At 47.5% G+C, this 15,237-nt stretch overlaps 1 protein-coding gene across 1 annotated transcript in view; it reads left to right on the plus strand.

Moving 5' to 3' along the window:
• TTC12 (tetratricopeptide repeat domain 12) overlaps positions 1-13,326 on the plus strand; it is a 14,043-nt gene extending 717 nt beyond the window's left edge. The window contains exons 2-22 of the mRNA XM_017738374.1: positions 549-750; positions 1,018-1,048; positions 1,573-1,650; positions 2,030-2,151; positions 2,642-2,701; positions 3,017-3,088; positions 3,434-3,494; positions 3,591-3,779; positions 4,315-4,381; positions 4,939-5,027; positions 5,630-5,795; positions 6,416-6,508; positions 6,681-6,735; positions 7,529-7,654; positions 8,029-8,130; positions 8,305-8,622; positions 9,425-9,526; positions 10,006-10,105; positions 11,035-11,260; positions 11,803-11,859; positions 12,554-13,326. Of these exons, the coding sequence (XP_017593863.1) occupies positions 549-750; positions 1,018-1,048; positions 1,573-1,650; positions 2,030-2,151; positions 2,642-2,701; positions 3,017-3,088; positions 3,434-3,494; positions 3,591-3,779; positions 4,315-4,381; positions 4,939-5,027; positions 5,630-5,795; positions 6,416-6,508; positions 6,681-6,735; positions 7,529-7,654; positions 8,029-8,130; positions 8,305-8,622; positions 9,425-9,526; positions 10,006-10,105; positions 11,035-11,260; positions 11,803-11,859; positions 12,554-12,671 (2,434 nt within the window). The 3' untranslated portion in view covers positions 12,672-13,326. The remainder of the gene's footprint in view (positions 1-548; positions 751-1,017; positions 1,049-1,572; positions 1,651-2,029; positions 2,152-2,641; positions 2,702-3,016; positions 3,089-3,433; positions 3,495-3,590; positions 3,780-4,314; positions 4,382-4,938; positions 5,028-5,629; positions 5,796-6,415; positions 6,509-6,680; positions 6,736-7,528; positions 7,655-8,028; positions 8,131-8,304; positions 8,623-9,424; positions 9,527-10,005; positions 10,106-11,034; positions 11,261-11,802; positions 11,860-12,553) is intronic.
• The last annotated feature ends 1,911 nt before the right edge of the window (positions 13,327-15,237 follow it).

Genomic DNA, 15,237 nt, shown 5'->3' on the forward strand with positions numbered 1-15,237 from the left:
TGCGGCGCCGCAGTCGCTGAGGTGCCGGAGAGGCCCGGCGGCCGCGGCGGCTCCGGCGGGGGAACAGCGCAGGGAGGGAGCGAAGGGAGAGGGAGGAGCGGGAGAAAGGAAGGCAGAAAATCCGTGGGAAAGGGGAAAATTCCCGCTGCTCCCCGCTCTGGTTCGGTTTGTTCAGGGTTTCCCTGTGAGCTCGGGTGAGGGGAGGCTTTGTGGGTGCTGAAGGTCTCTTGTTTTATTGGGGATGCTGAGCCGCTTTCTTTTGTAAATCTCGATTATGGTGACAGAAACTGCAGGTGGCTCCTGGAAGTCACAGGAAATGGACTCTGTAAATGTTTCTGTTCATTTAATGTGTCCAAGGCCACGCTGGACGGGGCTCGGAGCATCCTGCTCTGTGGAAGGTGTCCCTGCCCATGGCAATGGGTGCATTTTAAAGTCTTTTCCAGCCCCAACCATTCCTTGGTTCTATAATTTTATGGTAAAAGCCATCCTGGTCAGCAGTGCCTTCAAAGCAGGTGCCACCTGAACTCCTGGTCCTTTCATGCTTGAAGTCCTGTGTGTGTATATATATCTAATTTTTTTTTCTGTGTCTTTTTAGCCAATTTGCTGCAAGGCCTGAACTCCTCAGACTCGGCTGTCAAGGAAGAAGCCATTGCTGAGACAGAGAAAAGGCTCCGAGAGGAAGGAGCCAGCAGGGAGGAGGAGGAGGAGGAGAGCAGGACCACAGTGAACAGAACAGTCATCAACACTTCTGTAAGGGCTTTTCCCTCTGAAATTAAAGCTGGACACAGTTCAGGTCTTGCCTCGTTAAAGGCACAAATGGAAGCTTTCCAGGAATGTCAAAATGTATCAAATCCTTGCCATCCTTTGTTTAAATGTCAAATGGATGATCCTTCTGTGTGTCAATCTGGATATTTCAGATGTACCCAGATATTCCTGGGTGCTCCCTGTAGCTTTGTGCAAGGGTTCCTTTGCTGTTGTGGCTTTTCCCAAAATATTTGTGCTGTTTCTTTTTTCCAGGACATGGCGAGGGCAGAGGCAGTGGATGCAGGTAGGACAGAGCTCCTCTTAGTCTGCCACAGCTCTAAAACCAGTTTTAGAAGGGATGGAGTTCATGCAAGACCTGATGCCACCCCTGTCAAAGTCCAAGCTGACTTTTGCAGTGGCTTTAACCAAAATTCAATCAGGTTTTTCAAGGTCTTACCAGCACGGTTGTATTTTTCACAGGTAGGAGCCTTATTCTATTCTGGCTCCTCACCTGAACACTTTTTATTCTGAATTTAAAAGCAAACATGTTTGTTTGCCCCTGGAGAGGAGCTGCAGCAAGGCAGGTGTGCAGATCCTCAGTGGTGGCATCATCATTATCTCTGACAGCTTGTCACCACGTTCCACTTTGATTGCTGTAATGGCCCCTTAGTATTTTTTTTTTTAATTAAGAAATGACTCAGAAATGCCCTAGAAATTGGTTTTTTTCCTCTTTTTAAATGAAGTTTGTTTGTTGTTGTTGTTTGGTTTTTTGGGGTTTTTTTGGTTTTTTTGATTCCCTAAAACGCCACCGACTCTCCCGGCTGGAAGGCGCCTTCCTGGCAGCTTTGGAAAAGGATGCAAAAGAACGAGCCCAGCGAAGGAAGAAGAATGAGCAGTTGGCAAATGGTGAGTGCTGAAAGCACTTCAGTCTGGTGCCTTCAAAAAGGACCTGGCAGGGACTGGGGGAGGCACTGCTTTGCTTGTGTGAGCCCAGCACTGGAGCAGGGTTAGGGATTTGACAGAGCTGTTGCATCCTGCATTTCTCCGTGTTCTCCTCACTGTGGTGCTGGTTTGGGATGGAGGGAGGGAGTCTGGGCTGGGCAGAGAGAAGTGCTCGGTTTTCCCTCTGAAAGAGGAATGGCTGCATTGAAAGCCTTGCAAATAATGGGCAGCCTGGAATTCTGGTGGCTCTTCCAGCAGGAGAGCACAGCCTCTGTTCCCTCAGCCGCCGTTTGGGGGAATTAAAGGGGAATTGTTGTTCTCAATGCATTCTGCTGCTCTGCAGCCCTGAAGGAGAAGGGCAACGAAGCCTTCAGGGAAGGAGACTTTGCCCTGGCCATCCGGAGGTACACGGAGGGGCTGCAGAAGCTGAAGGACAAGCAGGAGCTGTACACAAACAGGGCACAGGTCAGTGGGAGCAAAGGAGCCACTTCTGGCTGGTTTTGGTGGTGCTGTGCCAGGATAAAACCCAGACCCATTGTTCTGTTATGTGAGAGTGATTATTCCATCCTGAGCTCACATCTCCTCCCTCCTGGATGTGGTGAACCCCTGCTTCTCCAGAACAACCATTCCAATTCACAGTTCTATTTTAATACACTGGTATTTTTTTTTTAGTGATTCTTTTTCAGGGATCACCTCTAAAACTGTAGAACGAAATATTTGCTTTGCATTCTCTGTTTGCCCTGTGTGTGTGTGGAGTTCTATTAAATTTGTTCTAAATTAGAAAATCCAGGGAGATGGCAGACGAGTTCAGAATGGGAATTACCCTGCAAAATCAATGGCCAATCAGCAGCCTAATTTTATTCTTCTTAATTAGCCAGTGTTTGTACAACAGTGGGCAGAAGTTGTTTGAAGGATTCTAATTCTCCTGCCTGGACTATTTTGGGGTTTATTTCAGGCCTACCTGAAGCTCCACGAGTATGAAAAAGCCATCAGTGACTGTGAGTGGGCATTGAAGGTAATTCCGAAACTGTCCAATGGGAAAGACCTCTAAGATTAGCATTGTTTACAGAAATCCATAATTTTGACACACAAATGAGCAGGAAATAATCACCTTTTGGAAACCCTGCTTTCCACCCTCACCCCAAGCCTGTGTTCCTTGGGTCCCTGGGGCAATAATTCAGCATGAAAACTTTAGACACCTCTAATAAAGGGTATAAATACCCTAATCTTTGCTTTGGGCAGCTCTAATTATTAGTCAGAAGGCTGGAAAAAATATTAAAATATTCATTTTCTAAACACATAACTAATAATAATTTCTTATTTAACCCAGTGCAATAAAAACTGTCTCAAAGCGTATTTTCTAATGGGGAAAGCTCACCTGGCACTGCAGCACTTCAGTGAGGTAAGTTGGCTGAATTTTGTGGCCACAGGACCATGTTTTGTTCTGCTTCTGGTGGGTGAGAGAAAGAAAGTTTCAGGCTATGCCTCATTTTTTGTTTTCTCACTGGAACTCTGATTTTTTGCTCCTTGGGTTTTACTGGAAAATTCCCTTTTAATTTGCAGCAGCAGGCAGGTGTAGGGACTGAGAATACTGGACTTTTTGGAGAGCTTTGACATCTGTGTCTCCATACATTTTATTTTTCACATTTATTAAGGACTGTGGCCCCAAAAACTTTTGGGGTCTGATTGGGATATCATCATCCTATTTTTATCTGAAATTGAGAGCCCTTTTCTTCTCCCCTTTAAGTCCAGGCACTGCTATGAGAAGATGCTGCAAATTGATCCCCAAAAGGAAAACCTGTTTAAAGGTAAGCAGTGGATATTTCTTCACTTGTTTACTGATGAAGATGGAACAGAACAGAAACCATTTCCCTGCCATGCTTGGTTTCCTTCTGATTTCCCAGATTGTGTGAATGAGGCCAACTTGGAGGAGAAGAGGGTGAGAGATGAAGAGAGAGCAGCGAGGGAAGTCCAGGCTGGGAATGCTGCTGCTTTATCCATCCAGGAATTGCTGCAGAGGATCAACACCCCTGGCCAGGATATCCTCTACTACACAGCAGGCATCAGGCTTCTGGCAGAAGCTCTGAACAATTGTGAGTATTTGATGCAGAAGTTGTTCATTTGGGGAGTTGTAACCCAGGCAGAGGAGGGCAAGGGAGCAGTTTTTAAAGGAGCAGAGGAACTGTTCCTGTATTTAAAACATCAAACTGGCAATGTTTGATGTTTCAGTGTGGCCAGTAGGTATTTCAGGTGTTTACAGCATTTTGTAGAATTACACTGATGATGTAGCTGAGCTGTTGAGACTTCTTGGGGATTTGGGTCTCGTTTGTTCAGAAGTATCTGTCATTCTCTGTTAAAGCCCATTGAGTTACAAAGCGACTTTTGTGTTTCAGCCTTCCTAAACACTTGAAGCCAACAGGCATTCAAGCCAGGCATGAATCAGAGCAATTTTCAGCTTCCAAGCTGCTGCTACTTCTTCATTCCTGGAGTTTGCCCCCTCTTTCAATGATGTTTTTCCCCAAAGTTGCTGGTGCAGTGACCTTTTCTTTTAGCACTGTGCAGGAAGAGCAGGAGCCTGCCTGGCTGTGTGGATCACACACCTGAGCTGTTTATCTCTGCCTCTTCCAGGCACCGGGCAGACGTTATTTAGGACAAACAATGGCTTCAGTATCCTCGGGAACGAGCCTGTCAGAGGGTAAGAGCTCTCCAGAGGGGACAGTGGGGGCTCCAGCCTGAGGAAATGGGAATATTGTTTTCAAGAAACAGAATCACCTCTTGAAATGCAGATGAACTGATCAGAGGAGAATGTAATACCAGATTTTAGTGTCTGAATGGAGGGACTTGTACCTCACTCTGACACAAACAGTGCTCCCTTAGATGCAGGGAGGAGAATTCATTAATTGCTGTTGTGTCTGCTCTTTCTGGGCAGTTATCCTATCTCTGTGGTGAGAACAGGTTGGTAGAAAAAACCTGAATATAAAAGAACATCTGAAGGCAGTTGGTTGCTCCAGCTACACCCCCTGGTGCTCTGGCCATCAGTGAATATTTGGGTGTTCAGCTCTGTACTGCAGCCTGAAGAGGAGCATCCCTGGGACCTGCAGCACTGAGACTCTTCAGGGTTCATCCATATTTTGGGTGGTGCCTGCAAACACACCTGAGGGATGAAGCAGTCAGAAATTTTTATTCCCTGGCTGTTTCTCACTGGTTTGGTCCATCCTCTGCTCTGTTCACAAGCTGACTGTTCTCGTTCAGGGCCTTCTGTGCAGAGAGGAAGAGCCCTGCTGAGGTGGAGCTGTGTGTTTCCCTTCTCCTCCTGTGGCAAGCTGCCTGTGCTGGGAATGGTAAAGCTCTGGAATGCCCACTCATCCCTGTTAACGTGTAATTAATGTGGCATTGCTGGGGCTGGGACTGGGCTGGCATGGCCACCCCTCTCCCAGAGCACCTGGATCCACCCAGACCTGATTGTAACCGAGTTTTACAGGTCAGAGGAGGTGTTGGATGCAGCCATAGCTTTGGCAGGATGAAATTTCCACTCTGTGAGCATTTCAAATCCACCCAAGGGGTGCAGAGTAAATGCCCTGTGATCATTGCTGCTCCTAGGATAATACCACTTGTACAATTTTCTGGTTTAAGCAGTTATAGCTGCAAAAAGCAGAGCTTCATAGAAGAGAAGGCTGAATTCTTTTAGAATTAAGCCATCAGTAGTGCTTGGGCAGATACCTGCCTCTGTTTTTAGGGAATACCCACGTGGGTGAGAAATGGGCTGGGGTGGGTGGTAAAGTGGTGCAGGTGCCACAAGGGGAAATACAGAATATTGGTGCCTGTGTTGACTTGTGGGGTTCAGCTGATGCCAAATAAAATATTACTGCTGAAAAAAAAAAAAAATTTAAAATGAGGATGCCAGTGTGTGACATTGCTCTGAGATTTTCTCTCCTTTTTCCAGAAGAAAATCAGCGTCTCCTGTTGGCCCAGCCTGAAGTGAATGCCCAGCTGCCAGAGCTGCTTTCCTCTGGGACACACGAGATCCAGAGGGAGACCTTGGCACTGATTTGTCTCTGCTCAGAGAACGAGAGCAGCAGGAGGCTGCTGGCCAGGCAGGAGCTGAGCAGGTGACCAACGCCAGGAAAATGCCCTGGAAGGCTGAGCTCAGTGCTCAGAACTCCCTGCCCCAGCTCCAGGGGGAAACTTCACTGAGGCTTCTGCCCCTTCCTGGGACAGGCCTGGCCTGGCAAAACTGAGAGTTGGCTGTGTGGGGTAGAACTGCAGGAAGTTCTGATGTCTGAAACAAAGTAGGAGGGTGCTCAGTGCCCTCCTTTAAACACGTGTAGCACTCAGGCAGAGCTCACCCTGCTGCCTTTAAAATCTCCTGGTTTGCAGCTGAGGGTCTCTCCTCATTTAATAATTGGGATTTGTGGTTATTTAGTGTTGCCATGACTCACTGAGTGGGAGAAGAAACACCATTCCCTTACCTTTATCCCACTGTCCTGCTGCTTCCTCCCAGAGTTAACCAGAGGAGAAATGTCCATTTACTGCTTTGGAGGAGTCGTGGATGAACAGGAGAGATTGTTCATTTTTCCTGGGGAGGAAAGGTTAAAGGAATGAGCCACATGTCAGAGGGTGCTTAAAAAAGGCAGATTTAACTGTGGCTTGAAATACCAACAACCTGAAAAAACAGAATTTTGATCTTTAGTAATGAAACCAAAGCTGACACCAATTTTTGGTGCAGCAGATGGCTGCAGGTTTTGATGGCATTTGTCAGGAACACTGATGAAGAGGCTGATGGTGCCATGAGCATCCTGTCTGACTTAATTGTGGCCGACATGTAATTTAAATTCCTCATTCATTTCTGTAAAGTTGTGCTTTGAGTTGTACTGAATGGAACAGGGACAGGCTGTTGGTCACCTCTGCTGTGAGGTTACTGATGTTTTTGTTGCTCTTGTCTTGCCTTTAGCTGTGTTTTTTGCCTAAAACTTTGGGTTTTTATCCCTCCACAGGTTCCAAACCGAGCATCAGGTCCTGCTTTCCAGGGCTTTACTCACTGAGTTGATGGTAGGAATGATGTGATTTTGTGTTTCCAGTTTATTTTGGTGTAACATATCCTGTGTCTGCTCTATAGGTGCAAGAAATGGTCAGGACAATGTTCTTTTTCTCCAACATTTTGTCCTACACATCCCTAATTTAATATTCAGTAAAAACTCTGGCCTTGGTTGCAGATTCCCACTGATAGTTTCACCTTCAGTTTTGTGTTGTGCTCTTCTTGATGCGACTTTAATCCCCTGTCAGCAACTGCTTCTGTGACTTTTTCCTTCTAATCTGAGGGCTCAGGGTGAGGAGATGACATTGGGTCCCAAGGTAAATAATCCCTTTCCTGGGTATCCTTTATTCCAGCAGCAAATTTAAAATGTGTTGGTACAGAAACCTGTGCTGAGGAAGGAGGAAGGTTGGTTCTGCTGCAGAGTGGCAGAGCTGGGAAGTAAAACACTCCCACTTCTCCAAATGAGCAGCAAGACAATAATGACACAACTTCCACTGTTTGTTGCTCTTCTTTCTGAACATTCCTTGCTGGAATTACAGCTGCAGCAGCTCTTCTGTGCCCTGAGTGAGTGACTGTAGGAAATGTTCACAGCCTGGGGCTAGGGAACACAAAATCCATCCCTTTTCCCCAGGGCTCTTAAAGCAGGAGATCCGTTTTGGAAGTGAGGGAAACCTGCAAACCTTGGGCAGCTGGGATTTAGCAGCGAGACCCTGGAATCCCATTTCCCGTTGCCAGAGGGGCTGGCACACACATGTGCTGTTTCCTCCTGGTTTGGTGTGAATTTTCCCTTCCCTCCCTGTGTTTCAGGGGCGCTTCAGGCAGGTGAACCCAGCGGGCACAGCCCTCACTGTGGGCATGGTGGGCAGCCTGTGTGCAGATGCTGAGGTGCGGGCACAGCTGGCTCGGAGCAGGGAGTGCTGGCAGGCCTGCCTGGTAAAGCAACCTGGGGAGTGTTCCCAGCCCTCTCTCCCATTTGTCTGCTCCCCTCACAGCCCTGAGACCTTTCACTCCATTTGGGATTTTGGGTGAAGCTCTCAGAGCAGCCCATCCTCAGTTGTGCCCCTTAAAAGGGTGAGGCTGTGGTGTGAACCCAGTCCTCAAAAACTGAAGGGTCCAGAGGGTGGGAAGGGATCTTTGGAACAGCCCAGACATCACAAGTTTGGAGTGGGCAGCTTTGGGTACCAGACACAGGAATTTGTGTCACAAAGGTGTCCTTAGCTCTGCTTCTCCCAGGACTTCTCTCCCCCGAGAAGGCTGAGGAAGTGCTGGCCCTGGGAGCTGATTTCCCTGCCCTGCTCTGCACACAGGATGAGTGCTCTGATGGCAGCAGCCCTGAGAACAGTCAGTGTGTGTTGGCAGTGCTGGGCCTGATGATGAACCTGCTGCTTGAATCCAATGACACCATCCAGGTATGCAGCTTCTGTGAGTTAAACACAAATGATGATGTTGCAGGTTATTTTTAAGGGTAGTTCACAATTTAAGTAGGCTGAAAAGTGAAAAAAATGACAACTTTCTCCTCTACCACCACCTTCTCTATATACACAGTTAAAGGGAAAAAACCCACGTAAATTATCTTTCCACAGTGGTATAAAAGTTTTGTTTGGAATCACTCTCCAATTGTGCCATGTTCTGAGATGCTGGGCACATTCCAAAATTATCCAAAACTCAGCATTCCATCAAGAAGGAAGAATTCCCTAAGTTCCCTGGGGCGGTGCAGAGCTGGTAACTCACTGGTGTCCCCTGATCTCCAGGGGACTCTTTTGTCCATGATCCCATTTCTGCTCCAACCCTCCCAGCCCCAGCTGGACCTGAGTTCTCCCTGTGTTTTCCAGGACTTTGCTGTGCCCATCAGTGGCAGGTGCCTGGCTCTGCTCAGCCATCAGGACGGAAGGATTGTCACAGTAAGTCACCAACAGAAGCTGGTTTGGGCTTTCCTGAGCTCTTCAGAGCAAACCTCTGCCCTGTGCAGGAGGCTTTGAAGCCTGAAACATTCCTAATAGCAATAAAGAAATAATAGTCTGCTTTTATAGTCATCATTTTATGGCTTTATATTCATCATTATATGGCTTGATGCAAGAGGTTTTCACTGTTCTCTTGAAATCTGCTGATAGAAACTCTTACAAACCGTTTCATCCTTAGCCAGGTTTTCAACATAAAACCCTCTAAAAATCAATGAAGAAGCAAAGCAAGAACAATTGGGGTGTTCAGCAGCTTTGCAGTTCTTGTATGGGAATTACAATTGTGCTCCTGGGAATAGGGTGGGACTGCAGGGAGAGCTGCTCTCTCCAGGCAGGAGCAGATGTGGGCTCTGAGTGCTTTCCCTGAGCTCTCAGGAGCTGTTCTGAGCTGTTTCGCTTCACTCCGTGCCAGCAGTGCTGGGCTGGTCTCTACCAGGAATTTGTAATTTTATTTTTTAATGAATAAACCCCCAGGGAGTTGTGCTGGTGCCAGTTTGGGCTCATCTCTCCCCGTGCTGAGTCTCCAGAAGCTCTGCTGTGCTCAGTCCCCAGGAAACAATAAAAAAGCCACATCCTAAAGATGTTCTTTGTTAGATTCTGTAATTCTGGGATTCCCTTAATTTCTGTGAATTTCTCCTTTTAGCACTTTAATTACTTCAGTCTTACTCTGCAAGAAACAAAACAACTAAGCTGCCTGAACCAATAAACATTTCCTTTTGTTCTCTCTCCTTTTTCCCTCATTTAGAGAGCCACTGGAGTGCTGAGCCGTGCCCTGCCAGCGTCTCCCTCAGCAGTGGAAGAAGTGGTGAAAGGAGGAGTGGTGAAGAAAATGCTCAAATTCTTGAAAGTAGATGAAACTCTCTTTATTTCTGCCTGCATTGTCCCTTGAGCAAACCTAAATTCCCCTGTGTTTATTCTCCTTTCCCTGGAGGATGTGTCTGCATCAGTGTTGTCCTTGTAACAGCGCTCCCAGGGTTCATTTTAAGCCTTTTAAACAAATTTTTTAATTCTTATTTTAATTTTTGCTGTATATCTGTGTCCAGCAGATGTGGATTATGCAGATCAAGTTAATCTAGAAAAAATCTGTGGCACTGGGCTCTTGTCAAGGGGAGTTGATGGTTTGAAAGGGATTTGGCTGCAGAGATCCAGGGAATTTTGTGTGTTCATTGCTGGCAGGAATTAAATGAGTTTTATGTGATTCTCAGCCTGTGTTCACCTTGAGATAAATGCCTTGTAAAGGTTTTCATCTGATATTTGGGCTCAGGCATGAGGAATACCTGAGTCTCCCCAGGGTACCCAAACTGTTCTGGGCTTTAATCCCATCAGGTTGCAGGGCAGCTCACATCCAGCTATGCCATAAAGACCCTTTCCATCTGCACCAAGAGCAGCAGGCAAGCTCAGGAAGAGCTGGTGAAATGGGATAAAAGTAAGTGAAACTTCTGATTTCCAGGGTTTGGGGTTATTCATGGTTTCCTCCATGGAGATATTTGGCCTGGTATTAAAACCAGGTGGAGCTGGAGGCAGAGGGATGGGCTTTTCTGATCTGTTTGCTCTGCTCCTGTGGTACAACACTGCTTGGATTGCTTTAAAACCCAGCCCCAATTAATGCTAACAGAACTACAGAGAATGCTTAGATTTTATTTAAATGGCTGAACCTGTCAAGAAGCTGTCAGTGCCTGCAGTTCAACCTGAACCCCAAGGATTTCCTCTCATTAAAAGCCTTTCAGAGCATCATCTCCCTTTTATGCAGCCCAGATTCCTCTCACTGTCAGCTGCAGACTGAGCTTTCCTTCCCTCAAATCAGCAGCAACACTTCACTCTCATTCTCTCCACCAAAACTCTGGGTATTAACCTGTGAGCAGTCACTGATTCTTATTTTGTCAGCTCTGTTTGCCAGAGGAAGCCTCACAGATGAGAAAGCCATGGCTGTGCTTTTTCTAGACAGTGTTCAGTGATCTCTAAGTGTTTCAGGATCTCTGGCCTGAGATGTTGCTGCTGCTTTCAGGTGTCAGAGCCAAAGCACTCTGCTGTACTTTGGGGCAGGTCTCAGATGAGCTGAGCTGCTTTGGCAGCTCAGGATGTACAGAAAGCCTTTTTTATGTTTCTTTTTCCAGCTGTCCTTTCCACAACAGCATTTCTGGTTTAAGGCATTCAACGTGGCACGTTCAGTTCTTTGTGAGAGACACATCTGGGCAAGTGCAGCTGAGGCAGCCTCCTGAATGCTGCAATTGCCATGAAATTCCCTTGCTCCCTGAGCTTTTCTAGGAAAACAGCACCAAACTCACTCCCTGCAGACAGCAGGGAACACCTGGAGCAGCTCTGAGTGCATCTAACAGTGATTCCCCCTCCTGCCAGGGTTCCAAGTGCTGCTGAAGCTGCTGGAGTCAGAGAATGAGCTGATTGTGGGGAATGCAGCTTTCTGCCTCAGCCAGTGCCTGCTCATTCCCGGGGCAGCGACTTCCCTGCTGGATTCCAACGTGGTGCTGCTGCTGCTGAGGCAGGCAGGGGGTGATGCCCAGAGAACCTCGGTGCAGGAGAACTCAGCCATTGCCCTGGGCAGGCTCTGTAAGGCTGAGCCAAGGTAGGGCCAAAAACTCACTTTTTTTTCCTTCCCTTTTTTGTTACTAGGTGATAATCCCTGAAAAACCAAGCAGTGTAAGTCTTCCCTCTTGTGATCCTGTCCCCAGATCCTGCTTTAGGGCTCCTGGGGTGTCAATTATCTGTCTCACACCTTTCAAGGAGTGCATTTACCTGTGCTGGAAGAACAGAAGTGATGTTAGAAGTCTGTAGATCCCAAATGAGCAGTAGAGAAAGTATCAGCCCTGAGATTCATATAGCAGCAGAAATATAAAAGGGAAACACCTTTTTTGCTTAGATTTATCAATCTGGAATGCCATCTATTTGAAGAATATTATCTATGTGCCTTTCTGAGGGCAATAATAGTCTAGAAATTCTATATTAAGATTATCTGTATTAACTCTGTAGTAGTATTATCTAGAAACTTTATTTGAAGAGGAATTTATTGAACATAGCATTAAACACCCCTGGAAGTTTGGGCAGAGCAGTGAAAGCTTTAAAATTTTACTTTTTACTCACCCTCTGTTCCCTCTGTTGTCTTTCCAGGCACATTCCTCAGCTGAGGAAGCTCAATGGCTTCTCCATCCTGAACTCCTCCATGAAGTACGTGCACAGCAGCTGAACTCTCCGAAACCTTCCACAAGTGCCCTTCATTGCAGGAGATAAGAATGAGAATCTTTTTTACCTTTGTTAAGTGTGTTAAAATTGTTCAATCCTGTTCACCAAAAGGTACTCTGGGAAGGGCTCAGCTGCAGATCGGGCGGTGGGTTGAGAGCTGGTTGGGAGTTGGTTGGGAGCGTGAGGCAGTGAGTGCTTGGGTGATGCCATGAAGATTTTTGCCTTTTCTTTTATACCCCTCTTATACCTTTTACAACTTCTGTATTCCTGGTGCTTTTTGCCTACATTCTTGGACTTGTCAAGCTAAGAGACTCAACATTTTAGAAGCTTCATAGCCAGGGATCAGTGTGCCCCAGAGCCCAAGGTCCTCTCCAGAACACATTCTGTAAACCCAGATAGAACCATCCAGGGGAAGGTTCCTTGGGGAGGGGGGCTCACTCAAGCCTCTCATTGGGGAATCTTTGATAGATCTGCTAATTAGTAACACCTCTAATGTTCTACCCAATGTTGGGGCGGGAGGAAGGAGAGACACAGAGACACAGGGAAAAAGAGAGATAGACTCGGTGGGGTGCATTTCGGTGCATATGACCTGGACGTGTACACCTAAGGATCCTTAAAAATAAATACCAAGGTAAAATCCCTTTTCCCCTTCTAACCGTGTGTGACTCTTGATTTTAAGACCAGGAAAAGGCATCACGGGGAGATGCGAGGACCACATGAGCAGGAGGCTGTGGGGCAAAGGGACTCGTGAGCGACGACACCGCAGTGGCAGCAGCTGTGCTGGGGTGATTTTATGACAGTTCTGTATTCCCCTATCGTCTGCTTGATGCCCAGAAATGGGTCCTGCAGCTTTAGCTGGGAATTCCTGGGCACGGTGTGAGCTCACCTCCCCGCATTGCTCAGCTTTAGCAGCGCAGAGGGAGAGTCACATTTCCTGCTTTTGGCTGAGGCAAGAGGTGTTTGCCGGACTGCACACAGCAATCCTCTGGCACCTGTGGTTCTTTTCGGAGCTCTTCGGCCTGGCTGTGATCCGAGAACCAATCTCGGACCCCGCGGACCCCGGCCCGGACCCAGCTACAGCAAAGCGCTCCGAACGCGCCAGCTTTTGCCACGGCGAGGAGCTTTCACACCTTAACAGTTACTCATCTTTTCCCCGGGCCCTGCGGGCACCCTGCTTGTTAAACAAATAGCGTTTCGGTAAATAAATAGCTTTTCGAACTCTCCTCCAAGAAAATTCCTTCCGTCTCGGTGGGGGAGGGAGTGCCGACACCTAGAGGAGACCTTCCTTTGAGGAGGTTTCCTCCTAAACTTGTCTCAAACCGAGACAGCAGCCAATGAGTGCCTTTCTCAGTTAGGTTTCAGTTAAGTTCTGTTAAGGTTTGGTTCAATTCTGTTGAGTTTAGAGTATAAAAACCTTGGTTTGCTACAATAAAATTACCTTCTTCGGAGCTATAGGGAGGTCTGTGTGTCTTTGTTCCCCATTGCTACACTTCATATGACTTTCTTCTTGAGTTTTCTTTTCTTTAATAAAATTAATTCAAAGCACATTGACTTTCCAGTGGGTTTTTGCAGTGGTTTTGGTCCCCCACAGAAGCCAGTGAAACAATACCAAGAGGAAGAAGTTCATTTATTATCTCAGCTACCAACTAAAATAACACCTTGCATTTATGGCCATTTACCAAATTGATGTCATTTATTAAAGCACAGACAGCCTAATACAATGTAGCTCTTTGCTTGTCTTGGTTTTGAACACGGGAAACAGAAGAATTTGTTACATTTCTGTGAAGAATAAGCACAGGCCAGTCATGTTTGGCTTTAAAATGGCTCTTGAGCTGCCCTCCTTGGCACCTGGGGGTGTCAGTGCTGTGGGGAATCTTTGTCCCCTCAGAACAGGGGCTGACAAATTCTCCATCATCTCTTTTTCAAAAGCAGCTGCATCAGCTTCCCACTGGGGAAGAAGGAGATTCTCTTGCACTTGGGACGGGGTTTTTCTCCCCTCTCAGTGCAAAGCATGAGGTGGATAATCTCAATTTAATAATCTGGGGGGGTTTTGAGATCCTGCCACTGAGCTCCAGCCTGCCCAGATTTGCCTGTACCAAATCCTGTGTGGAGGGTTCAGGAGCTGCACAAGTGCCAGGGATTTTCCTTCCCAGGGAGTGGGAAAAGCTGCAGTGCCCTGACCTTGGCTCCCACAGGGAGGTGAGGGGCACAGCTGGTGCTGGAAATGGGATCTGCCAGCCCCTCACTGCTGAGTTCCCTGCTGGACTCCCCTTTCTCAGCCTGGAGAATGGGTTATTGTTGTTTCCCTCGGGAGCCATCGCCTCTCCCTGGCTGTCCCTGCTGTTCCCAGCTGTCATTATGGGCCTTATCTGCCTTTTGCTCAGGTTTGTACTGCCCTCGGACAGCCAGGGCTGTGTCAGGATGTTCTCTCCTGTCCCCTCTGCCTGTCTGCAGGTTTGGCTCAGTGTTTGTGTGCCTGGCACTGAGAGATCCCTGCTGGGTGCTGCTCGCTGCCTTCAGGGGAATATTTACAGGGATTTGGGGGCTTCATGGCTGAAAAAAAAGGGGTGTAGCTGTGATTGTGCCCAAGAAGCCTCAGGGCTCTTCTTGGGCTCTTAGGAAGGTCTGAGTTCTGTGCTTGTTTCACTGTGGTTTTCATTCCTCCCTGGGATCCAGGCTGATCCCTGTGGATGTTTTTATTGGCACAAACTGGCAAAAAAAATCAGAATTCTAGAATAGTTCAGTTAAAAAGAACCTACAACATCACCCAGTCCAGGGCTGAACAGAAGTCGAAGTGTGCTGTTCAAGGCATTGTACAAAATCCCCTCTCCAAGAAGCCTTTCCAGGATTTTACCCCCTTCTTGGTGAAGAAATGCTTCCTAACATCCAGTGTGAGCCTCCCCTGATGCAGCTGCGAGCCATTCCTGCCAGTCCTGTCCCTGGATCCCAAGGAGCAGAGCTCAGCACCTCCTTTTCCATCTCTTCCACATCTCCATGTCCTCCTGGGGAAGCTGCAGAGAGCCAGGAGGTCGTCCCTGAGCCTCCTTTTCTCCAAACTGGACAATCCCAGAGCCCTGAGCCTCGCAGGAGGCGCTTCCAGCCCTGCCCCAGCTCTGTTCCCCTCCTCTGGGTGCACCCAAGCCCCTCCACATCCTCACCCAGCCCTCCAGGGACTCTTTTAACTCTTCCCCCAGGGCTGCACAAGCACCCTCTCGTTTTCATAGTCACATTTTCCACCTTTTGGATGGGAAATCCACCTGAACACACTCTGCTCTTTTGTTAAAAACCGATTGATTCCAATTGGCACAGGGATTTTTTCCTGGGTCAGGTTATTGGTTGGTGTCTGGCCTAAGCTCTTATAAA

Source organism: Corvus brachyrhynchos, unplaced genomic scaffold (assembly GCF_000691975.1).
Source record: "Corvus brachyrhynchos isolate BGI_N302 unplaced genomic scaffold, ASM69197v1 scaffold46, whole genome shotgun sequence".
In the NCBI taxonomy this organism is placed as follows: domain Eukaryota; kingdom Metazoa; phylum Chordata; class Aves; order Passeriformes; family Corvidae; genus Corvus; species Corvus brachyrhynchos.